We start from the raw sequence: 24,572 nt of genomic DNA on the forward strand, positions 1-24,572 counted from the left end.
AGAGTAAATGATTTGCAGCGCGCAACTGTTAAGACAAGAAAGTCAAACGCGTGTGCGCGGCGTTATCTCAGCAGATCTCCGTTATCGATTACTTGGCGTGGAACTTGAGCCTTTGACACCTTAACCTCAACATCATTCCCACCCCGGAATTGCACAAATTCCCCAGATCCATTCTTTGACCTCGTCAAAGATTCCATGACGATATACTAGGCGCTGGTCAGATTTTAAGATTTGACCTGCGCAGCCCCGATCCCGCGATCTCCCCCATCGCGGAGGTAGCGTATTACCGACTTAGCTCGAGCCCGACTATGCTGAGCCTACCACTGTGGTCGATGTTATGACCTCGACACGCCCCAACTCGACCTACCCCCGGTCGCCCTCGATTCTAGAGGAGCGCCGGGATATGCGCCGGCTGTCTGGCCGCTCTGTTTCCGTTTCATCCACTGCCGATTCGAATCCAGCCCCCGACGCACATGCGCCCGCGATCACTGAAGAAATCACGGAGATCAAAAGATATGAAGACTTTACTACAATAGACTGGGTCCAGGATGCTGTGTATGAACAAAGTCGTCGACGAGCTAAGCGACGGAGCGGCACAGGATTCTGGGACCAGGAAGGTGTCTTTGGCTGGAGACGCAAGCTGGTCGAATCCTATGATGCGGGTCAAGCCTGGCTTGTGGTGACCCTCGTTGGTATGGCAATTGGTGTCAATTCAGCTATTCTGAATATTATCACCGAATGGTTGTCAGACATCAAGCTGGGTCACTGCACTACGGCATTTTACCTAAATGAGCAATTCTGCTGCTGGGGTGCCGAAGGAGGCTGCCAGGAATGGGAATCTTGGACTGGATTCTGGCTGTTTAATTATGTGGTTTATTTCTTCTTTGCGGTATGACTAACCATACTTTCCTTTAAAAGGCGGCTTGCTAATGTCGGACTTAGGTGCTGCTTGCTGCTGTCGCAGCCATTCTGGTCAAGACCTTTGCGCCGTATGCCGCTGGCTCTGGCATTTCGGAGATCAAGTGTATCATTGCTGGATTCGTTATGAAAGGCTTCCTAGGCGCCTGGACGCTCATCATCAAGTCAATTGCTCTACCGCTAGCTATTGCATCTGGTCTCTCTGTTGGAAAGGAGGGTCCCAGTGTTCATTTTGCCGTCTGTACCGGAAACGTGATTTCACGGTTCTTTGGCAAATATAAGACCAGTGCCTCTAAGACCAGAGAGATTTTGACTGCATCGGCTGCAGCTGGTGTGGCTGTGGCTTTTGGCAGTCCTATAGGAGGTGTGCTGTTTTCACTGGAGGTTTGTTTGGTCTCAAACTTCAAAACAAGATTGATCTCTAACATGAATAGGAAATTGCCAATTACTTCCCTCTCAAGACTCTCTGGCGCAGCTACTTCTGTGCCCTGGTGGCAACAAGTGTGCTAGCTGTACGTTTTCTTGCCCGATGAGCATTTCGATGCAGCTCTGACTTTTTTTAGGCTTTGAACCCTTTCAGAACTGGACAGCTGGTCATGTTTCAGGTCGAATATGATCGCACCTGGCACTTTTTCGAACTACTTTTCTTCATTTTCATCGGTGTCTTCGGTGGTTTATATGGTGCCTTCGTGATCAAATGGAATCTCCGAATGGCATCATTCCGCAAGAAATACCTTGGCAAATACCCCATTGCCGAATCAGTAGTTCTTGCTGGACTTACAGCCATCCTTTGCTACCCAAACATTTTCTTGAAAATCAACATGACAGAGATGATGGAGATCCTTTTCCGCGAATGTGGAGGAGGTCACGATTACCACGGACTTTGCCAGTAGGTATACCACCAACCCTCTTGAGAAACATGATACTAACAAATTTCAACAGAGAGAAAAACCGATGGTCGATGGTTATCTCATTGGCTTTTGCTACAATTCTACGCACGGGATTGGTCATCATTTCCTACGGCTGCAAAGTCCCTGCCGGTATTTTCGTCCCATCTATGGCTATTGGCGCATCATTCGGGCGAATGATAGGAATCATGGTGCAGGCGTTGCATGAATCATTCCCTAAGTCAGCGTTTTTCGCGTCATGCGACCCGGACGTGCCGTGCATCACACCAGGTACCTATGCTTTCCTGGGTGCCGCAGCAGCGCTGAGTGGAATCATGCACATTACCATCTCTGTTACCGTCATCATGTTCGAGTTGACAGGAGCTCTTACCTACATTCTGCCCACCATGATTGTGGTGGGTATCACCAAGGCCGTGGGCGATCGATTCGGAAACGGCGGTATCGCCGATCGCATGATCTGGTTTAATGGATTCCCCTTCCTAGATAACAAGGAAGAACATGTCTTTAACGTCCCAGTCTCCCACGCCATGACAACCGACCCACTTTTCATCCCAGCGTCGGATTTCCCTGTCCGGGAAGCCGAGCACCTACTCAGCGACAACAAGTTCCAGGGCTTCCCGATTGTAGAAGACCGGAGCAGCAAGACTCTCGTCGGCTATATCGGACGTACAGAGCTCCGATACGCTATCGACCGTGCCCGAAGCCAGGGCCTCCTCTCCCCACGCGCTCGATGTGTATTCACAAAAGACGCAGCAGAGGCATCTGTTGCCCGTCGCGCATCTGGACGTCACCTCGCCCCCGATACGTTTGACGCTATTCAGACTACTGTTGGCGCCGGTGTCGTTGACTTCTCGCACTTCGTCGACCACACTCCTCTCACTGTGCATCCGCGTCTGCCACTAGAGACAGTCATGGAAATCTTCAAGAAGATGGGCCCGCGTGTGATTATCGTCGAGCACCGCGGCCGCCTGGCTGGCCTAGTGACCGTCAAGGACTGCTTGAAGTATCAATTCAAGGTTGAAGCCGAAGAACACGCTCTTGCAGCGACGAACTCTTCCGATTTCTCCAGTCTTGGTGGCCATTTGAATAATCCCGCAGCAGAGACACTGGATGACCGCTTGTGGCGTCTGATCCAGACTGTCATTGGATTCGTATCAGGCTCTGGTCCACGCCGGCCCGTAAGGCTGCGTGAACGAGACCGAGCTGGGGCGGCGGAGTCGACTGAGATCCTGGATGGGACCGAGGATGATGATTTGGTTGAGCTGGAGGACAGAGATGAACGGCCTCGTCATTGAGGCAACTGTATGAACTAGTTATGTGGATATAGGATAGAGACGTTCATGTAAATCGTTGCTTATACTGGTACCTAGTTTGCTTGATTTATTTCTATGATTATTTTAAAGCCTGTTTAGAATTCAAGACATCCATACTGACGCGAGCTGGATTTGACACTTTACCCCCGTTGGATACGCCCCAACCTGAATATCCTCCACCCCCCTACTCAAAAGCCCCCATGTCGTCAAATGATTAGATAAAAATCCCTGGAAAGCACGACATACCATCTAGACGACTCAAGACAGGCAAGAATGAGTGTAGAATAATTAATGTGTGGGTCCTTGATGCGTGGGTCAGTGGGGCGTTGCGGCGCCTACCGAAGCATACCTTCCCAAGATGTTTATGAATCTTCCTCTATATAGCGCTACTGCCAAAAACATTCAACAACCAGCCGACGTAGTGTAGTGGTTAGCACGGTCAAACCTAAGCCACCCAAGCCACGTACGAACCCTGGAAAGACCGAATGCCCATTATTCATTCTTACACCCGCTATCCTTATGGTATCTGTTACGCTAATGGGTCTTAAGGTCGGTCCTTTCAGGGGGGTGACTTCCTCTTCGGGTGGGGGGAACTTGATAATCGGGGGTTCAAATCCTTCCGTCGGCAATTGTTTTTTTTCATATTGTTGTTCTGTTCTTTTGCTGTCATTGTTTCTCCTCATCTTCTTGTTGTGTGGTATGCCCGTTCTATGCCATGCCTGTTCTGGGATACGGGTCTACATTTTTATAACCTCTGACATATGGTGATTGCTGTTCATTACCTCTTTCATGTTGATTTCTTTTCAATTATAATATACTACTACAGTAACATGACTACCACGTAGACAAGCAAATAACCACCCAAAGAGGATACTAGAAAGAACAACGATGATGCTTCTAGTTGCTAGACCTTCGGCAAGACACACACATACTATGTACAAACATGGATCACTTAAACCCGTGATAAAGAAATCAAGCCCCCTCACGCATACCTACCAAAATACACCCAGCCCCCATCATAGCTGCACCAACCCACCAAAGGCCACCAACTGCCTCCCGGAAAATGACCATCCCAAACAGTGCTGTTGCAAGGAAGTTTGCCGACGTGTTGGTAATGGATACCTTCACTGTCGATGGGCCAGCTGTCAAGGCACGGGTGAAGAGGGCCCACATGATGATGTTGCAGAGGACGTTAAGTCCGAGGCAGGCCTGTTTCCAAGGTTAGTTATGTTAATTGGTTATATGAACACAGTACGTTTGCATATACATGTTTGAGATATGTATAAGACCATGATACATAAATAGTCAATGAAAATGGAAATAGAAAGAAGCACTTACACCCCGAACAAGCAACTCCAAGAAAGGCGAGGAGTCCAGACCAAAAAGATGCGCGAGAGATTGCGCGAAGGATGTGGTGTTAGTATCGGTTGTTCTATACCACATTAGCTGGAACGATCCCTATAGCCCAGCAACCTTGAAATGATTGACTAGGACCGTGTTTTGATGCAAGTCTCGAGGTTTCTGGCTTACAATTTCGCGAAGAGTCCGTTTAGCGCGGCGAACGCGCCGCTTGCCAGGGCGAGGAGAATCCAAGGGGACGTTGACGATTTTTGGGTAGCCATTGTGAAAGGTGTATGTGTATGTACTCGAGAATGTGCGCGGGTAGTTATGGGAGGAGTTTGGATTGATTATGCTGGATCCGAGATGTATACGTACAGTCTGGAGCTGGGTGTCAAGGGAGGACGTTGAATGCCAAGACTGATAAGATAGTGCCGGATCGACATCAAATCTATACAGTACCGAACTACTAAATTTCGACATACAATCAAATATTTCCAACAAGACTTCGTATATTTCTTGTCTAGAATAGTACAATGTATACATATTTCTGGTAAATGACTTGAATCATGGAGAAAGTCTCTGCAACCGCCACTGTCCATCCTCTCCCTCCCTAACATACCTAAATCGATCATGCAACCGACTCTTCCTCCCCTGCCAAAACTCCACAGACTCCGGAACCAAGCGCACACCACCCCAGAAAGGCGGAAGCGGGATATCCTTCACACCCTCAAACTTCTTTTCCATATCCTTCACCCGCTGCTCAAGAGCCGCTCTTCCATCATCAATATCCGTCTGATCAAGCTTCGCAAGCGCGTCACTCCCAGCCTCCGCCTCCTGCACTTTCGCAACACTTTTCCGTCTCTGACGCTCTTCCATCTGTGCCGGCTGCGCAGACCAAAGGACCTTACTCTGCCAACTAGCCCAACCTCCAATCTGACTACCCCGCTCGCGAGTCCGCCAATAAAGCTCACTTTCCTCCCGACTAAGCGGCTCAAATTTTCCCTCAATACGCACCTGGCGCTCGACGGCTGCCCAGCAGAATGTCAGCGCACCCCATCTGTTACCCAGGTGCGACGCTGCAGCCTCGGATGGCTCGGGGAGCTTAGTCGATCCCCCCTCTTCGTTGCCGAAGACTTGTCCGCCTTTGCCTTCGCGGCTACCCCAGTTACTGTAGACAACCCAGCCTCGCTCGTCTAGCTCTTTCAGGTAGACGACGCGGGCGCTGACGCGGCCGGAGGGTAGAGAAGCGGTTGCTAGAGTGCAGGTTTCTGGGGCGGAGCTGGGCAACAGGCGGGGGTCCTTGAACCAGGAGTGGAATTGGTGGAGGGGGTTTGTGCCGTGGATTTGGGAGACGGTGAGGGGTGGGTTTGTGATGAACTGGTGGGCTCTTGCGGGGTGGGAGATGATTTCGGTTTCGGTTTCGGAATTGGGCGTGGATGTTTCGGAGCGGAGGGCAGTAGATGAGTCGGCTTGCGTTGCCGGGGTTTCGGTCGCTTCGAGTTCTGGGGTTGCTGATATATCGCCTGGTGCGACTGTAGAAAGGTATGTTAGCTTGAGCTCTGTAGGTTTTCCCCGCGGGGATCGCTGTCCCTGCCTCAGGTGTGCGCGGTAAATGATGTGCAGTAGATGTAGGTATTTGAGACGTACAGATGAGTTTCTTTGGGCGTAGATGCCCTTCGTTTTGAGACATTGTGGCTTTAGGGGCGTTGGAGGTGGTGGTTGAATGGAATGATTGAAGGCGGGGTTGCGAAGCTGTGCGGAAGCGAATGCGGAGAAACGAATCAAGGGCCGAGATGGAGAAAGAGGAACGAGAGAGCATTAAACAGAGGTTAAATAATCAAAATATACGTTGACAAGATCAATTGAGGTATGAACACGAGGAAAGGAAGAGGAAAACCTTGGAATGTAGATTTGGGGAACTTGACGTAGGAGTCATACCATGTCATTGCCGCTTGATGGAACCACTTTTAGCTACATTCAGAGCAAACCCAATCGAACCCGCCCATATATACATAAGCTTCACAACTATTTACATTTATATATCCCACATGATATATCCTAGACCTTCGTCGGCGGGATTGCTTTCAAAAACTTCGCCTTGACACCCCTAAACCACTTATCCGCTATAAGCTTCACAATGATAGCCTGGGCATTATGATCCTCAAACGCCTGACGACTAGCGTAGCGCTCAAAGAAATGAAACATATTTCGATCCTTTTCATCTCTGCAGATGCAATAATAGATTGAGCCAGGCTCGGACTGTGCCAGACGAGTAGTCTCCGCGTAGACGACTTCTAGGGCATCTGCGTGCTCTGGGATCGCGTGAACAGTACCGAAAATGACGAATTCGCCTTCTGGGATTTCCGGGAGCTCGGTGAGGAATTCGGTATCATGGTCGGCCATTGTGGGACTGTGTGGTTGGTTGAGAGTGGCTTGATTCTCCAATTTGTTGGGTGGTTGGCTTCAAAGGGTGGTAATGTGGGATGTAGAGATGGTTGGGGGTGTAGCTCTAGTTGCAGGGAGTCATGGTTTTAACGATTTTATATGTGCTATTTCTCTAATCACTCAAGCTTCGACTTAGGTAAATTAGTGAGATTTGGTCGTATCGAATCATCGTGAGTCAAAGTCTTCGATTGGTCTACCTCGGCATAGGATAGTGACAGTTAATGACCAATGACGATAAGAACGTCCGCTTATAAGGCTAATCATGTTAATTTCAAGTGCTTATCGCTTAAAATGCCTATACGGCCTTTTTACTACAGTATAATCAAATCTCAAATCACTTTTTTTGTATTTTGACCTGGCGAAGGGCCATGCAGAGTTGAGATAGGTCTATGAACATAACGAAGAAATTCGTCGCACAATGGTATACATGCCGTTTTGATCCCCAAATAAACGCCAGAACCCGCTGAATGCAACTAACCATAAAACCAAAAATCCCAGGTATATCCAATGCCGCCCTACATGCGCCAAACCGGAATAACCCATGCCGAAGGGATCCAGCCCTGGCGAGGTGATGTAGGGTGCAGCCAAAACCACAGCATTAATCTAACCTGGTTGAACGGTAGCCAGGAAAACAAAAAGAGAAACAAATGAAAAGGGTATTAGACAGAGGGAGCTCCGCCTACAAGATCCAGGATCTTGTTGGCCACAGCAGGGGGGTATCCGCGCGACATCATCTCCTGGACGATGGTGGCGGCACTGCTGCGGTCATCAGCACTGAGGAAAGCACGGGTCATAGCCTCGTAAGTGCTAGGCTCGCGCTTCTTAATTCCAATGCTGTCGTAGATGGTCTTGGCCTTCATGACATTGCCCTCAGTGGCCCATCCGGAGATGAGTGTGTTGGCAATGTAAGCGGTCATCTCGACGTTACGCTGCATCATACCCTGGACAATCTCCTCGGTGTCGGCAACGCGGTTGTTGGCGACCATTGCTTCGAAAAGAGCCTGGAACAAGCATGGCTGCGGGCGCACGTTGCGGTCGGCGATGACGGAGTCGAAGATCTTGCGAGCAGCGACCAGGTTGTGCTGGACACAGCCCTGGGCGTGAATCAGGGAGGCATAGTGGACGGCATCGGGTTGCTGACCAGCAGCCTTCATGGACTCAAGAACTCTCTCAGCGGCATCCATGTCAATGGGCTCGAGGGAGGCGTGCGCGTCAACGAGCAGCTTGTAAGTGTGCATGGTTGGCTTGATGTTGCGAGCCTGCATGCGCTCGTAGTAGGCCAGAACCTTGCTGCGATCCTGCTTTGTGTTCAAGAAGTACTGGATCATGGAGTTGTAAGGAGCGGGGCGGGCCTTGTAGTTAGGCATGGACTCCATCTCCTCGAACATCTCCTCTGCGAAGCGCTCATCACTGACACGACACAGCGCATTGACGATAGTTCCGTAGGTGACGCTAGTTGGGCGAACGTTGTTGGCACGCATTTCGGCGAAGTAAGCAAGGCAGTCGTCAATGCGACGAGCCTTTCCGAGTTTTCCAATAAGCGCATTGTACAAGAACGAGGTAGGCTCGACACCTTCAGCGACGGCGCGGTGGAAGATCTTCAAAGCCTCAGTGGCCTCGTCGAAGGTCTTGGTAGACTCCTTCAGAGTAGTGATGTACAGACCAAAGGTGTTAGCGGAAGGCGCAGAGCCCAGACCAAGAAGCTCTTGGTGGAACTGGCCAGCCAGCTGACGGTCTCCAAGAGTAAGGCAAGCAGCAACCATGGCATCAAGGATCGAAACCCAACCGTACTTAACAGTGTTGTGAGCCAAGTTGAGTGGAACGTCAGTGCGGGCCATGGCGTGAATCTCATGAACCAACTCCGTGCGACCAATCTTCGCAGCAGCGGTGATCAGCTTAGCGTATGTGATGTAGCGAGGGTGACGACCAATGCGGCGCATGTTCTTAAGACGGATCATGGCTTCGCTAAGGTGTGACTCAGGCCGTCCAGCGGTCTTCTCAAGCTCCTCCGCAATAATAGCAGAGGCGCGGAAGTCGGTGGCATAAGCGTAGGGGTCGAAGGAATCGGGGCTGGAAGACGGGACGGTAATAGAGGTTTCGGCAGCGGAGACAGGACTGTGACGCGCAGACAGCAAAGAGGCCTGAGAACTGGCCTCCATGTGGTCTTGCCATCTCTTGACGACGTCGGGGCGGTTAGCGAAGATCTGAGCGATACCCTGGTCGATCAGGCCAGTGGTGTAGTTGTCCAAGGGGAGGGAAGTTGACAAAGCCACATCGAGCATGTGCGCAAAGCGGGCCGGGTGGGCGATATCAAACAGCATGGCAGTGTTGCTAGCAAGCATACCAGCTTGAACCTGAAGGGCAAGAGTGAGGTCGGCTGGGTTCAACTGCGAGATACCGATGGGAGTGAGATTGGCAACGGCATGTTCAGCTAGGGGGGACACCAGGCCACCGTTATCAATCATAGACCACAGCAGTGACATGGACGACTGCGGGGACAGGACGGCAGCGGTCTGAACGATGACACGTCCGAAGAGGTGGAGGGACTCAGTAATCTGCTCTCGAATCGTCGCGGCAACGTCCTGGTTAGCAGAGGAAGTGCGGATGCGAGCAAACATGTTGCGAGCTTCCTGCAGACCCGCCTCGACCTGGCCACTCTTCAACAACGCCACTGCGTACATGGCGGTCGGCTGCACCATATCCGGGGTTGCCTGACCCACGGTGTTCAGCATGATCCACAAGGAACGTGCCGCGGAAACATTGCCCCGACGAATGTGGAGGGCAAGGAGCGAGATGGCGGGAACCTGGCGTGTTGCCGGCGCGGTGGACAGACGATCATACGCCTCGGAGGCAGTGGTTAGATCACCTGCGTCAGCCGCGGCCACACAAATCTGGGAAATGGCCTGATCCCGAGCCTCATTGTGGAGCTCAGCCTTAGCCTTCTCTAAAGCCTTGCTGTGCTCCCCAATCTTGACGGAGTGTTGCACAAATGCTTCCTGGACAATCACGCTCTCCACAGCGGACCAACGGCTCTCGCGGTCCTCGGTAACCCCATCAAAGGAAGAACGAATCCGGTCGAGGAAGTTCATCGCACCCTCTTCCTTGCCACAAGATAAGTAGGCACGGATAAGGGCTGCGTAAACCTGTCCGTCGAGTCGCTGAACAATGCTGAAAACTCCGCTGTCGTCCGAAACGGCCAGGCTTCGGTACTCCTGATAGCATTCCACCGCACTCTTGAGATCACCGGTGCTGGCGAAAGCATCAATCATGTGAGGATAAATGGTGGCGTGAGGCTGCACCTTCTGCGATTCCATGTGGGCGTAGATAAGAACCATGTCATCTACCTTGCCATCACGAGCGCAGGCAATGATGAACTGGCGGTACAAATCCAGAGGGAATACCAATAGAGGGTGACGGGCAATGGCAGTGTTAAACAGCTTCACGGCAATAGACAAGGAGTGGTCCTCAGCCAGAATGTCGCGCTCCAACTCGCGAGACTGAAGCATGAACTTGCCAGGCTCCTCCATGCCACCATAACGAACCCGCTCCTGCTCCAAAACCTCCTTGGCCTTGATCGAATCGTTCGCGTTGGCAACCAAAAGCTGAACAAGGGTCTCATAGGTATCCTCGTCGGGCATGACGTTGCGACGAAGCATATCGGAGTAAACATCGAGCGCCTTTGGGATCGCCTGCGAAGCCTCAGGGTGAAGTCTGATAGCCGCGAGGAGAAGAGCATTATAAGCCTCCACGGTCGGTGTCAGACCCTCCCGAAGCACAGCTTGGAAGGCAGCTGGGATCTCTGCAAAGTTGTTAGATTGAGCCAGCTGCATAATCTTCGCAGAAGCAGCCTTAGACTCCTCCGAGATCGCCTCTGAGAGCATCACATCCTCAACGGCAGATTCCTTCGCCGCAGCCTCCCTCACATCCGAGGATTCCTCCGATTGTTCGTGCTGCTCCTGGATCTTCTGGATCTCCAGAGCCACCGCCTCCTCAACCTGGGCGCTCACATTCTCGTTGGCGGCAGCCTTGGTGAGATGTGGAGGAGCGGATTCGGGCCGGTCTTCGTTGGCCTGCTCGATTTCTTCGGCGGAGGGCTTCCAGTCGATGCGGCGCTTGAACTGGAATTGGCACCAGTCACTATCGTCGCCAGTTTGCTGCGCGTGCTGCCAGGCGGCGTAGTAGGCAGCTAGGCCAGAATCCCCCGATCCAGAGGCCTGGTTAGCCTTGGCGCCACCGGCGCCGCCAGATGAGCTTGACGCGTTGGTGAAAGCATTCTGTAGTTGGGTGCGAGAGAACTTGGCGGGTTGTGAGGCAATGGAGTTTAGGGGTGACGCGTAGGTCTGCGATGCTGCGACTACCGATTGAGCATAGCCATGGGTGAAGGCCTTGGTGAAACTCTGGCGCGCGAGGTGGGTGAACGGCTTAAAAACCATTTATCTAGTGGAAGACCTCTTCAATGCGAAGAGGCAATGCTGTGAAACGAATAAGTCGTCAGTGAAGCCCGCGAATGCGCGCTGGAGGAATAGCGGACCTTGCAGTCAGAATGGTATTGAAAATGCAGGCTCATTGGACGACTCCGTGCCGCCAATGAACGCGCTATGGCAGGGAAGGTAGAAATATTGGGATGGTATTAGAATAGACCGGTGGATTGGTAGGTCCTCGAATAGGTGTAGGATGGATGTAGATGAATTTAATAAAAAAAATAAAAAATGAAGGTGACAGGAAAGAGAGGAGCCTAAAAGAGAAATAAGAAATAAGAAATAAGAAAAGCCGACTCTCACACGCCAAACTTCTGGAAAGAGATGGAGTTTCACAGTGGGACACCTGTGGCTTAGGGCCGATCCTCTCCGGAGAATCCTCTGGATGTACTAAGTACCTTCGACTCTGTAGGGGGCACTCACGGCCTCGCCGTACCCTGTACCATCCCTGGAAGCTAAAACAAGATTGTTGCGAATCTATGATTTAGCTTCAGACACGTCAACATTCGAATCTAACTTCAAGTTCTTTCTACCTATCTCATATATGATAGACTCGAATCCCAATATAGATACATTCAAAGAATCCAGTACATTATCGTCCATCCCTCATACATTACACCCACTCTACACTTACCTGTTCCTGTTCAGGGGTCATGTGGTTTGTCAGAAATCCAATGTAAAGTGGAGTACAACACGGATGATCCACCAACCAGATCCCAATACAATATGAGTCACCTTGAATCGGTCCCGATTCTTTTTCTTCGGACCAAACCACTGCCCCTTCCCCGACTCGGTCTCACGGAACCGGTGTTAACGGTGTTTGAGGCCCGCGGAGTTGAATTTTGTCTCCGAATTCCATGAGGCATATACTGGCATTTGGCTTTCCAGGGGCTGAGCCTTCCCTCGAATATCCGTAGGCAACCGATGCGGCCTGCCTGCCTTTCATGCTTCCTTCTTTTTGGATGAAAGTCAAAGAGAGGTCAATTTCAGCGATAGGCGAATTAATTGATATGCAAAATGACCTATCTAGAAAAAAATTGATGGTTCAGACGTTGCCAAGAGATCGTTCGAGATCCAGAAGGGCAAAAAGTTGACACCTGAGAAAAAGGGCCAACAACTTCATCCACATTGGGATCACGTGCAAGATCAGAGGCATTCAATACCGTCGTGATGTCTATCTATAATGCACCCAGAGTCAGTATATGGAGATCCAGATATGATGATCTAGTGGAGGCTTATCACGGACCCGGATTATAGTCCGTCAATGGGGGGGCGATTCTGGAGTCAGTAAATACGAAGTACGAGGAGATGTGTCAATCTGACGTCAGGTCAGAATCCTATCGACAGATAACCAACCGACACAACTAAAACGGTAAATGAAGAGAGAAACGCTCGGACAAATTAGGGACATGTTGATCGATTTCCCGCCTCATGGATCATCATAGACCCTTACAGAGAAGGGCGGGGGCATATCTCGTAATGATCAACCACCAGAAGGACCCCACGATACTTTAACGTTGGGATTTTCCAAGGCTATGGCGTTCCAAGGTGAATATTGCTCGTCAAAAGTGGCTGATTCCATCGGTATCAGATCCTTGAAGCTGCTGCGTAAGCGTTCTGCCACAATAAAACCAAACCAACGATTTGCTCGCTCATAGATTGTCAGCAATCTAGGCCAGGGTCAAAACGTTCTGATAAGGACAAGAAAACCCCAGAATGGATATTTTTCCGAGGTCTTTGAGGTCGATCAATTTACAAAGCGACCCGCCGTCACACGCATAGAGACCCCATCACCTCCACATATGCCACTTTTGCATATGTGCGCGGGGTGACCGAGGAAGAGGGGAACCTTGGAAACGGTAGAAAGCTTCAAAGAGCCTGCACTAGCCCTGTCTAGTTGGTCCTCGCTGGGGTTAAATACAATCGCTATTCGTTATAACCTATGACGCCAAGAGATTTCGCACCGAAAATCCTTCGCTTACCTTGAGATACTTTATTAAAGGGTGGCATGACTCATTTATATACTTCTTTCGATGTAACTTATGATTACTCAACTTAGCGTCCTCCCAGCCACAGCAGCCTACCCACGCAATACCGGATAGATGGGAACACCGACAGAATCATTGTCTTATTTGCTGATCTTAAATGAATATTGAAAAATCTTTACCTTTGTGATCCACCTCCCAACGCACCTAACCCGTGCCAAGACCGTTGCATCATTGGCCGCACAACGTGGACCACGTTGTACTGTAGATCCTAAAATCCCATTTAAAATTACCGGTTTTTACTCTGCAGGTCCCCCATAGAAATACAACCAAAAGGAAAGAAAAGAAAATCAAGCAAAGGGCTGCAGAAACTTTCATCATCAGCGCCACAGTGCGGACTAGTTTTGACGGCTAAGAGGCGATACAACGGCGGAGACATCAACAAGCAAATGCCAAGCAAGTAAAAGACTATAGCACGGCATGTTCCGCCGAGCAGAGATTAATAATTGTTGGTAACCAAACTCCTCGTAGGAGGATGTTACCCGATTGAGATCCGCAACCACCCTATGGCAGTTCTAGAATGGAACGAAGTGGATATCATGGTAGGCCATTGCTCGGATCCCGGGATTACGGTTGTATTGCAGTATAAGGGTCCGAGTTTCCCGAAGCAGTGGAGACTTGGAACTATTGTGGGTCCGTCACTTATTATTCACCTCTATCATGACAGTCTGTTGTATAGTAGATCCACTTCTTTTCCAGAGCCATGGCCTTATGGTCCAATTCGAGTCATGAAATTTATTTCTTAGTATTTTTCTCTTATTGAGAAAAAAAGAAAAAAAGAAAAAAGGAAAAAACCTATCCGACGCTTGAAACGCCGAATTTCCAGAACGCCTTGCAGAACAAAGTCCATGCGCAGTTGCCGACTTGCCGTGTGATATAAGCTGGTATTTCTTGATGAGGTAAAGGGAACGCCACAAGGATTAGGACTAATCATGTACCTGACACTGTTAGGAAACGGGCCTGCAGGAGGTACATCGTAGGGAGCTTCAACAAGCGCTTTGAGAGCCTACCGTACTAAGTGGAACCGCTGGGGCCCAGTACTTTATTCACCTGTAAGCCCAATCTCATGACTATGAAATACTTACCTCAATAAGTACCACAGTATGCACGATGATGTCTCGGTGTTGTACAGTATGTAAAGCCACGTCCCATGCGGCAGAACTCCTATTACATACCAATCATTCCAGCAGCCCGCATATTAGAAAGATATTCATCGTCAAAAGAAGTTTTGAATGTGGGTCTGGATCGTCGTTCCCATGACGATTCTCATTTCGCAGTGGTCCTTCCCGCGTCATCCGTGCCTGACCATGTAGTAGTACTCGCACTTTCTATCGCCATGAGGAGCAGAGCAAAGTATCCGTAGTTTAACCGTATGACTATTCCAAAGGTCCTCTTGATCTGGTTATCCGTAACCAAAAAAATAAAGGAGCCGGAGCTTCCATGAACGGCTCGCGTTTAATCGGCTCAGAGCCGGTACATCCGGATAGGAGCTGCTAGGTCTGGTGACAATCCACTACGGTGGCTCTCGACTTACCGCTATGGGCTAAGCGAATGAATTTTTCTTTGGTCTGATCGTGGAGAACGAAGATCTCGGAGTTGGTAGCTGCTTATAAATGGCGTTGGGCCCCCGTCGGCGCGGGCTGGGTATTGTGCAAGCTTCTTTTGCGATCAATCCGTTTTTCTTCTCGGAATTTTTCTCGTTTCCTTCCCAAACTTGCTCGTATCTTATACAGCTTTGAAGCTCTCCCACCTTATCTACACAATGGTGTCACAGACGCTTATAGAGACGCCTACTCATCCGGGCCGGACTGGGCGCGGCTCTGAGAGCGATAGTTCGCTTGATGAGATCGCAGAGACGAAGCAGAAGCTGTTTGTCACTACACTGGGCAAGCATGGCAAGGATTCTGACAATTCAGCCTCTCCGAAACGATTGAAGAGCTTCTGGACTTCATTCCGATACTTGGCCAACCTGACTCCGAAGCAGGTCGATGAGTTTATGGCGTCATACATCATTTACAATCTTGATTGGTCCGATGAGAAGCAAATGATCGAGGCTCTGGGCCCAAATTACCAGGAGAAAGTTGGCGATTGCTTGAAGTCATACTACGGCGTGCTCAATCATCTTTGCGCGCTAGGTGACGTGGAAAAGATGTATATCCCGCCATGGATGAGCAAGAAGGCCTCCATTCTGGAGAATCAAATCCTCTACGAACGATCAATCGCTCAGAACATTGGTCTCACTGCAGGAGACAAGGTGCTAGATCTTGGTTGCGGCCGTGGTCGCGTCGCAGCGCATATGGCCCAGCACACCGGCGCACACGTTACCGGCCTCAACATCGACCCGAACCAAATCGCGCAAGCGAAAACCTTCAACGAAGCCCGCGGTCTACAGAACAACTTCGTCGTTCAAGATTTCAACAGCCTCCCTTTGCCCTTCGCGAACGAAAGCTTCGACGCCTTCTACCAGATCCAAGCGCTAAGTCTATGCAAGGATCTACCTGCACTCTTCGCCGAAATCTTCCGCGTTGTCAAGCCCGGCGCTAAAATCTCGCTCTTAGACTGGATCAGTCTTCCTGCCTACGAGCCCACGAACCCCGAACATGCGGAGCTCATGCGCCGCGTCAAACCATTGATTGGAGCTGTCGGCACCCCCACCAAGGAGAGCTTGGAGGAAGCTCTTACCAAGTCCGGTTTTGAGATCGTGCTGTCCGAGAACGCTAGTATCGATGGCTTGCAGGCTCCGCTCATTGACAACGCGGACATTTACTTCCGGACGTTGCGCCAGGTTATTCTGGGTCTTGTTAAGGTCCGCATGATACCGCGTCACTTCAAGACGCTTATCAACCGCTTGTGTTTGGATGGACAGGCTTTTGTCAAGATGGATAACATGCGTCTTGCCACGACGAGCTATAGCATCATTGCGCGGAAGCCCAAGGCATAATTGAGGAGAAATCAAGGCAGGGGTGGTTTTGCGACAGGTTGTGCGACCACAGCCCAATCGCCACAGATTCACGTTCGATGCACGCCCGCTCCACCGCCACCCTTACTTTCCTCTCGTGTCGCCGCGCCGCTCCGCTCCGTCATTTCGTCATCTTGGTCATTGACTGCATTATATTCGAAAATACCCTGTACAGAAAAAGATTAGAGGCTTTGGGAGTTTATTGGTTTTTGCTTTTGAATCATTGGTTTGCGCGTTATTGTTTTTGAATCTTTGGAGTTTGGAAGTACATTGTCATTTTGCATATAGTCCATAGCACCCTGATAATCTAGTTGATAATTTATTTGATCTTCATAATTGAAGTGGCTTTGAGTTTCGTAATCTGTTCCAAGGTTGATCTTGAAGAAACCTTGTGCAGTCCAGATGATCTATGAAAACGGAACCATGGCCTTCGGGCATGACTTATGACCCCCCACGATCTAGAGGGGTAGAGCTGAAAGAGGGAAAAGAAAAGGTATTCTATTGATTGGTAATTAACTTCATGATCCAAAAAGCTCTAGGCTATTCATAAGCTTATAGACGAGCGCCTGTCAAATACTGCATTATCATTGGTCACTGTCAAGCATGAAAGAATAATGAAATCATGACTATCTGGCTCTTTGACTGCAAATTTCGTGATTATCTCCGCCCTAATGATGGATCTAGACGAGAGCCACTAGTGGTAATGCTCACGATCCTTTATCTCTGGGTCTTATCTCAGCCTTACTTCACCTCCGATATGATTTATGTGCTCACGGTCTTTACTTTGGTGGATCTCAAGCCACATTGAATAAGGGAGTAAGCAATGGCTTTCTATTGCCTTTAGCGATTACGTTGCTCCAAGTTCCTGGTAATTTCACTCCATAATTGATTGAGTCGAAATTCATTGCCTGTAGTCCGCAGCCACGTTCTGTTTTCAATGGCGACAAGACTATTGATACTAGCGCATATCTTGTGGAGTATACATACGGATGTCAAGCACATTATGGCCATTAATTCACATACAGAGTCATTTAGTAAGTAATGTATCCTAGATAGAAGCAATTTAATTGGCAAAATTAGTACTTTGTCTTCATCCCAACGCCCCAACTTGTATCCTAGAGTGTCTTAGGGCATACTTTGCAACCCCCAGGAACGCTAACCCGCATTAGGAGATATCGATACATCCTTGCGTTAAGAATTCCCCCCACCTAAGATGCCCGCCCTCTTCGCCAATCATCCTTTCCTGCCCAGCTGCGCTGCAGAAAAATCTACGAGAAACGGGTCGACTTCACAAGTCTTATAGCCGAATTCCCTTCCCCTGATAAATACAGACCCGAATCACCTTTGTCTGCGGGGCAAACCTCTCCCGAACAATACCCCCCCGCCTTCCTTTAAATCAGCGATATCCATGGCATCTCAACCACCTTCCGTAACGGCCTTATCAGCGCCCGGTAAGGTCCTCCTGACCGGTGGCTACCTAGTCCTCGATCGCACCTACACCGGCACCGTTTTCGCCCTCGATGCGCGCATCCACGTTGTTGTTCAGCAACTGAGACGGGGCCACCGCCGCGGGGCCTCTGGCTCAGGACCAGATCACAAGGCCGCTACCATAAGCAGCGAGACGGACTCTGCCCGACTGGAGGGATCCGGTGTTGACGAGACTGAGGCCGAGGACACCATCGTGGTGCGCTCGCCGCAATTCGACAATGCGATCTGGGAATATGGCATCCAGCGGTGCGAAAATGGCGGTGGAGTAAAGGTGAACCAGAAAAATGATGGGTTAGATTTCCCCACACTTGAAACGGTTTCCCTAGTCAAATATCTCGAGTATGGCTGACCTGAACGATTACTAGACCGCGGAACCCTTTCGTTGAAACCTCCTTAAGCTATGCATTGACCTACATAGGCTATGTCGCCGACTCCAAGGATTTCGGCTCACTCTCAGTGACCATTCTGGCTGATAATGACTACTACTCGGAAACTGCTACCTCCAAGGGCCCTGCATCCCAGGGTCGGGGTCGCTTTGTCAATTTCGGTGTCCCGCTCCTCGAAGCCCACAAGACAGGACTGGGCTCATCAGCTGCCCTGGTGACCGCTCTTGTTTCCTCACTAGTGATTCACCGAACTATGCAGGCTGATGATCTCGGCGCCGGCCGCGACAAGCTCCACAATTTGGCGCAAGCCGCCCACTGCGCAGCCCAGGGCAAGGTTGGGTCCGGCTTTGACGTGGCCGCTGCCGTGTACGGATCTTGTCTGTACAAGCGTTTCTCGCCGGCAATTCTCGAGTCGGTGGGTGATGTTGGAACTCCTGGATTTGACGAGCGACTGTTTGCCGTTGTAGAGGACGCTGACCCCGAGCACCCATGGGATACTGAGTGCGTGGATTTCGGTATGCAGCTTCCGCGCGGGATGCAGATGGTGCTATGCGATGTCGAATGTGGCTCGCAGACGCCCTCGATGGTTAAGAAGGTGTTAGCATGGAGGAAGGAAAACCGCAAGGAGGCCGATATCCTCTGGGCCAGCCTTCAGAATAACAACGAGCGTCTCCGTCAGGAACTCAAGCGTCTTGCGCAACACCCCGATGCCAACACAGATGGCGAGTTCTCGGAAATCCAGAATTATATCCAGCGCACACGGCACCATATTCGCACGATGACCCGCCGGACGGGTGTGCCCATTGAGCCGAGTGTACAGACTGAGCTGCTGGACAGACTCACTGAGATCGATGGGGTCATTGGTGGTGTGGTGCCCGGCGCTGGAGGATACGATGCCATTGTATTATTGATCAAGGACGATCCTGCAGTGATTACACGATTGAACGAACAATTCGAGAACTATGAGAGTGCGGTGGAGGATGATTTCGGTGGGAAGATTGGCAATGTACGACTCCTGGGTGTCCGGCATGGGTCCGAAGGGGTGAAGAATGAAGTGCTGGAGCAATATGCGGGCTGGGTCTAGAATATCTAGCTTCCCATATCAGAGCTCGACTAGGAAACCTCGCTCCGATACCATGCGGCCAGACTCTCGGATCCCACGAGTTCTCTCCAAACGCTTGGAACAGCGCCGGAGGCGGAGCTGACTCGGATAGTCGCATACTTCCCCGTATCTATGCAAATATATGATGTATCTACTACATGCGCCCCTGCATACACACAGCACGAGACTTGGTCCCGTATCTCCGTGAGCATGTGCGACCGTGTTTTGTTTGGTGTTGTGGTTTGGCCTGGAGAAGTTGAAATGTCAAAAGAGGGCTATTGGCCAGCTCCCATGGATTCTGCACCCGGCGACATAGCACATAGACTATTTGCCGCATATCAGGCAAATTTACAGCGTCTGACTTGAAGGCAAATTCTCGCGGGAATTATGCATATCCTGTAGATCGCAAACAAATGGTGACTTCCTACTTGACCCAGTAGACCAGATCGTGACTAAGAACATGATTTCCCCGGATCTTCGTTATCAGCCTTAAGCTTGGCATATCCAATATCTTGTAAGAATCATACAAATTTACTATATATAGACGCTTCCAAGATTCTGAGATCATCTTCTACCATTGATCGGGTTGACTAAGTTTCACCTGAGGTACGTGAAGTACCCATTGCGGCCTTGCGCCGATCACCCTTACCATTTTCCTTTCGCCTCCCAGACCCTGAACTTTTTCAACTTGTCAAATTTCTTAAATTTCGACTCCTTTTCATAATACAGGTTGTTAAAGAAACTAGCGAAACACTATTGTGCCGCCACGCTTAGTCTGGAACCCCGACTCCTCACATCTGGAACCCGATCGCCCATTTCCAACCTTTCAACTCTCTCCCTCTTTACATTCCCCAATCCCCCGTCCACCCTGTTGACAGTTGCTTCCCTAATTAACAAGGGAAAGTCAATTGTCATATATTCCCGGGGCCACTAAACCATGTCTTCCAACGACCACCCGCAGCCCGGGCTCCCCAAAGACCACGAGTCGGTGGCTGTCACTTCTCCGCAGGAGTCCCACCCGCATCAAATCGAATCAAAAACCTCCCCGGTCCTCGAAAACACCATCGGTGATCACGAAACCTCTGCTATTCCATCAGACCACACTCAGTCAGGCGATGCGCCCGCAAGCCACCCCGCAACTAACGGTGGCGAAACTCCCGTGGAGGCGACTACAGCGAACGAATCTGCGGGCGCGATCGCGCAGCCTGCCAGTACGGATGTGCCATCTACAGAGAGCGAGGAGTTGAAGCCTGGGGCAGAGCTCTCGTCTGAACAGGAGGATGCAGAAGGGAAGGAAGTTGATGCTGGGCCTTCGCTTCACATCACGCTGCTTTTGACAACGGGTTCACGACACCCGTTTACGATCGATGGGCAATATTTGCGGAAGAGATCCGTCAATGTGGAGAATTCCGATCCTTTTGCGATGAGCGTGTACACTCTGAAAGAATTGATCTGGCGAGAGTGGCGATCTGGTAAGTCAAGCTTTCGTCGAAAGACATGGATTCTGCCAGGGGTATCCTGAATTGAAACTAATCATTCGCAGATTGGGAAACCCGTCCTTCGTCTCCAAGCTCCATTCGCTTGATTTCTTTCGGAAAATTGTTGGACGACAAGTCGCCTCTTTCTGGTATGTACAATCGTCCCGTCTACATTTCCAGCACTACAGGTATTAATACTTACATGATTCAGAATCAAAATTCAACCACGATGCCCCTAATGTCGTACATATGACAGTGAAGCCGCAGGAGGTAGTCGACGAAGAAGACGCCAAGGGAGCAAAGGCGCAATACAGCCAGGGACGCGATAACAACGAGCGCAGCCCTGGCTGTCGCTGCGTGATTCTATAGGCCCGCATCAACATTCCCACCCCATCCTCCGCCCTGCTATATGGTATGGCAACGCTCTCGACCAGCCTGCAGAATAACTTCTACCAGACATGGCTCTCTTACTGTTGAATGTGCGCCCTGGAAGCGGCGTTTGGACATTTTGCTTTCCCTCCCCTGTTTGAGATCTATATACCCATCCAATCCTTTTTGTTGTTCTTTCCTCTACTCCCTCTCCGCCTCGCTCCCTTGGTCTCTGTTCATGTATCGTTTATCTTGGAACTTGTGTATCTACGAATCCGCTCTTCTTGCCTTGGTTTTGTGGTTTTCGTTGTAAATGCTGTTTTGCATCCTTTTGGAGCTTCCCCGGTATACAGTTGAATACTACGGACTTTGATTTCTCAATTGTCGGGACCCGGGTCCATAAGTTCCTAATCTGGATGGGCCTTGCTGCTATCGTGATATACAGATAATACATCACATGCATGCATGCAGCTATCATATAATATGACCTCGGGTACAGTGTCAAATGTTTCTGGTATCTGCAGCAGACCCCGAGGTCAGAGTGGATTCCACTGCCATTGCCCAGGTGACAACACACATCAATCCAATAGAAGCGAGCCGCTGGAAAGGATATGACGAAGCAAATGCCGAAGAACAACATTCCTTTCCTCCCGTTTGTGACCCCTGTTAGGGTAGAACTTTTCTGTCAGCTTAGTATAATCACTTAGCTCATCCAGATTCTTAAATCGACGAATGGGCCTATCTCCCAGCCCCTTTCGAGCCCACTGAATCAAATCAACAATATTGACATAGACGCCTCGGATAGCCTAGATAGAACAGAAGACGCAAGTCATAGATCAGTCCAAGAAGAAGTAACCTGCAATAGTGAGAAAATAACAAAGCATATACATACCTTTTTCCCAGCTTTACAACTCAGAGGCAATGGCTCAATCCCAACAGCCCGGCAAAGTGCATGCCAGGAAGCAAGATCACTCGTAGACCCAAACCAAAGTCGAACTTCATCTTCCAGAGCCACCTGGTACTCCCTTCGTGCTTTTCGAGCCTTGGGATCGTTCTTATCCCAGCCGTAGAACTTCACGAGCTTTGCGTATGATACAGACGGTGAAAGGTTATGATTGTATTCAAACGATGGATATTTTGCGAAGAATTTGTCTATTGGTGTAGGTTTGGAACGATGTTCTTGTGTACGTGCGTTGTCAGGTTCTCCGGTGTGGGCTTTCGAGTTTTGTAAGTGCGAGTCTAGCGCAGCCTGACTTTTGAATGGTCGACTGCATGGATTGCATCTGAAGGGTTCCGTGTGAGCTGATGAAGTCTGGATATGGCTATCTAGCGCATCCTGACTGATGAATGACCGGTTGCATGGATCGCATTCGAAGGTTGGAGTATAAGCCGGCGCAAATTGGATATGGCTATCTAACGCACCTTGACTGGTGATCGATCGGTTGCGTGGATCGCATTCGAATGTCGAAGTGTGCTCTGATGCAAATTGATAATAGCTATCTAGCGCATCCTGGCTGACAAATGATCGATCGCATGGATCGCATTCAAAGGTTGGAGTGTAATTCTGTAGGCTCTGCAGACTTTCCTCCAATACTTTTCTAGCAAGGAAGGTTATACTGTAAAGTTTGTGCGCGAGTGATGTGGCATTAAGAGGTGAGTATTGGAGATGCTCGTGAAGGAATATCTGGCTAACAAATGTCGTATCACAGATATCGCACTTGAACTTGGATGACGTGTCACACTCCGGTGTGTTGTGAGCAGTGGATGTTTGGATGTGCTCTTCGAGAGCATTGGTGTTGGGGAGCCAGATTGAACATCTGTCACATGGGACCATTGCAGCATGGACTGGAGAGTTCTTTTTGTGTTGGTCAAGGGAGGTCTCGGACTTGAATGATCTATTGCACGGGGAGCAGAGTGCCATGATGGCTAGAGCAGTTGCTGGATGGCTGAATGTGTTGAAATAAATACTAGTGGGAAGGATATTGATGTTGCTGGGGTGGATGAGGCTGTCGTTGGATTTGCTGGCTTATGATAGGATAATGCATTGGTGAGTTGTTCATGCTGAGGGGTGCCCTGCTAATTTGCTGCATATAGCACCCAAAGTCCTATCCCGTAAACATGTATCCAGGTATGTATCAAGTAATGTATAGTATCTTTGGGATTAGCCTTGGAGAGGTATAGTGATGCGTTCCTCTGAGGCGAACTTAGAAAGCCTCAAAATGACATTCTTGCGAAAGGAAATGTTGACTAGAGCTTGGTAGAAATACAATTTCAAATAGAACAATGGATTAATTCAGCAGCATATGGATATCATAGTATCGACTGCGTGATACAAAGAATGATATGAGCTCGACAAGTGCCTTGAGAAACCGATTTCAACATAGTAGTGGATTAACAAATAAAATCAATACATACTCCGATAACTTCAAGAACACGTACCCCAACTTGAGGTTGATTTCATGTGTGAGAGGACAGGGTGCATAGCTTTCTAGCGTCATTGCAGGTCATTAACAATGATTCAAACCAAATACATAGCTCGATTAAAGGAATGACAGGAACCGAACCAAGATTGTATCAGAGTCGGACCTGATCGTCGGATGCCTTGTGGTGAGCAGGTGAGTCCCTCAAGTGCTGATCTAGGGCGATTTGATCACAAAATGTAAAGCCGCAAGGATCACATTTATATACCATGCGGTGGGCAGGTGAGTCCTTCAAATGCTGAGCTAAGTTAGCTGAATCACTGAACTCACAGCGACAGGAATCGCAGGTGTATACCGTGGGGTTTGCGATGTGAGAGGGCGAGTGCTTTAAATGCTGAGCCAGGGCAGTTTGATCACAAAATGTGAAACCACAAGAATCACATTTGTAAACTTTACGGTGAGCAGGTGAGTCTTTTAAATGCTGATCTAGGGCAGTCTGATCATAAAAACCACAACCGCAAGATTCGCATTTGTATGTTGGGGGGTTGGCCTTGTGAGCGGTTGAATGTTTCCGATGCTGACTGAGGGCATCTGGAGTCATAAAGGATCTTTTGCATGGAGGGCAGAATAAATCATCATCTTGCCTCGCTCTTTTCCGCGACTGGTGTTCACGCTCATAAATACCCATCATGGCACGACTCGCCATCTTCCAAATTCTGTGTATGGACGAACCCGGTGGCGGTTGTAGAATGTGACCGTTTAACATCTCGAGCGTTGCGAACTGTTCCTTGCATATTGAACACATGAAAAGAGGTGTTCGTGTGGAGAGTCTGTGTGGAGGAGAGGTTCGGACATGATGATCGAGGGTATTGAAATCATCAAACCACAACGAACATTTGCCGCAGTAAAACTTATCGACATC

General features: G+C 49.7%; 9 protein-coding genes across 9 annotated transcripts; 4 read left to right on the plus strand and 5 right to left on the minus strand.

Annotated features, from left to right (window-relative positions):
• Positions 1 to 337: 337 nt before the first annotated feature.
• Positions 338 to 3,121, plus strand: N7503_005179 (chloride channel protein; the record flags this gene model as incomplete). The annotated part of the gene is made up of 5 exons (XM_057064726.1): positions 338 to 889; positions 943 to 1,302; positions 1,353 to 1,430; positions 1,482 to 1,807; positions 1,861 to 3,121. 5 exons carry the CDS (start codon positions 338 to 340, stop codon positions 3,119 to 3,121), a joined length of 2,577 nt encoding a protein of 858 aa, XP_056922469.1.
• A 990-nt stretch (positions 3,122 to 4,111) lies between these two features.
• Positions 4,112 to 4,761, minus strand: N7503_005180 (uncharacterized protein; the record flags this gene model as incomplete). The annotated part of the gene is made up of 3 exons (XM_057064727.1): positions 4,112 to 4,348; positions 4,478 to 4,571; positions 4,670 to 4,761. The coding sequence occupies 3 exons, from the start codon at positions 4,759 to 4,761 to the stop codon at positions 4,112 to 4,114; spliced, it is 423 nt and encodes a 140-aa protein (XP_056922470.1).
• A 283-nt stretch (positions 4,762 to 5,044) lies between these two features.
• Positions 5,045 to 6,170, minus strand: N7503_005181 (pyridoxamine-phosphate oxidase PDX3; the record flags this gene model as incomplete). The annotated part of the gene is made up of 2 exons (XM_057064728.1): positions 5,045 to 6,012; positions 6,128 to 6,170. 2 exons carry the CDS (start codon positions 6,168 to 6,170, stop codon positions 5,045 to 5,047), a joined length of 1,011 nt encoding a protein of 336 aa, XP_056922471.1.
• A 368-nt stretch (positions 6,171 to 6,538) lies between these two features.
• N7503_005182 (putative quinol monooxygenase) lies at positions 6,539 to 6,883 on the minus strand (the record flags this gene model as incomplete). The annotated part of the gene is made up of 1 exon (XM_057064729.1): positions 6,539 to 6,883. One exon carries the CDS (start codon positions 6,881 to 6,883, stop codon positions 6,539 to 6,541), a length of 345 nt encoding a protein of 114 aa, XP_056922472.1.
• Positions 6,884 to 7,584: 701 nt separating this feature from the next.
• On the minus strand, positions 7,585 to 11,358 carry N7503_005183 (pentatricopeptide repeat protein; the record flags this gene model as incomplete). Its single annotated transcript, XM_057064730.1, has 1 exon — positions 7,585 to 11,358. The coding sequence occupies one exon, from the start codon at positions 11,356 to 11,358 to the stop codon at positions 7,585 to 7,587; it is 3,774 nt and encodes a 1,257-aa protein (XP_056922473.1).
• A 3,852-nt stretch (positions 11,359 to 15,210) lies between these two features.
• Positions 15,211 to 16,389, plus strand: N7503_005184 (class I SAM-dependent methyltransferase; the record flags this gene model as incomplete). The annotated part of the gene is made up of 1 exon (XM_057064731.1): positions 15,211 to 16,389. One exon carries the CDS (start codon positions 15,211 to 15,213, stop codon positions 16,387 to 16,389), a length of 1,179 nt encoding a protein of 392 aa, XP_056922474.1.
• Positions 16,390 to 17,815: 1,426 nt separating this feature from the next.
• erg8 (phosphomevalonate kinase) lies at positions 17,816 to 19,365 on the plus strand (the record flags this gene model as incomplete). Its single annotated transcript, XM_057064732.1, has 2 exons — positions 17,816 to 18,186; positions 18,261 to 19,365. 2 exons carry the CDS (start codon positions 17,816 to 17,818, stop codon positions 19,363 to 19,365), a joined length of 1,476 nt encoding a protein of 491 aa, XP_056922475.1.
• A 955-nt stretch (positions 19,366 to 20,320) lies between these two features.
• On the plus strand, positions 20,321 to 21,230 carry N7503_005186 (uncharacterized protein; the record flags this gene model as incomplete). The annotated part of the gene is made up of 3 exons (XM_057064733.1): positions 20,321 to 20,855; positions 20,927 to 21,010; positions 21,073 to 21,230. 3 exons carry the CDS (start codon positions 20,321 to 20,323, stop codon positions 21,228 to 21,230), a joined length of 777 nt encoding a protein of 258 aa, XP_056922476.1.
• Positions 21,231 to 21,808: 578 nt separating this feature from the next.
• On the minus strand, positions 21,809 to 23,151 carry N7503_005187 (transcriptional regulator family: C2H2 zinc finger; the record flags this gene model as incomplete). The annotated part of the gene is made up of 2 exons (XM_057064734.1): positions 21,809 to 22,036; positions 22,123 to 23,151. 2 exons carry the CDS (start codon positions 23,149 to 23,151, stop codon positions 21,809 to 21,811), a joined length of 1,257 nt encoding a protein of 418 aa, XP_056922477.1.
• Positions 23,152 to 24,572: the final 1,421 nt, after the last annotated feature.

This window comes from Penicillium pulvis (assembly GCF_028828015.1).
Source record: "Penicillium pulvis strain IBT 33274 chromosome Unknown contig_23_segment0_segment0, whole genome shotgun sequence".
Lineage (NCBI taxonomy): Eukaryota > Fungi > Ascomycota > Eurotiomycetes > Eurotiales > Aspergillaceae > Penicillium > Penicillium pulvis.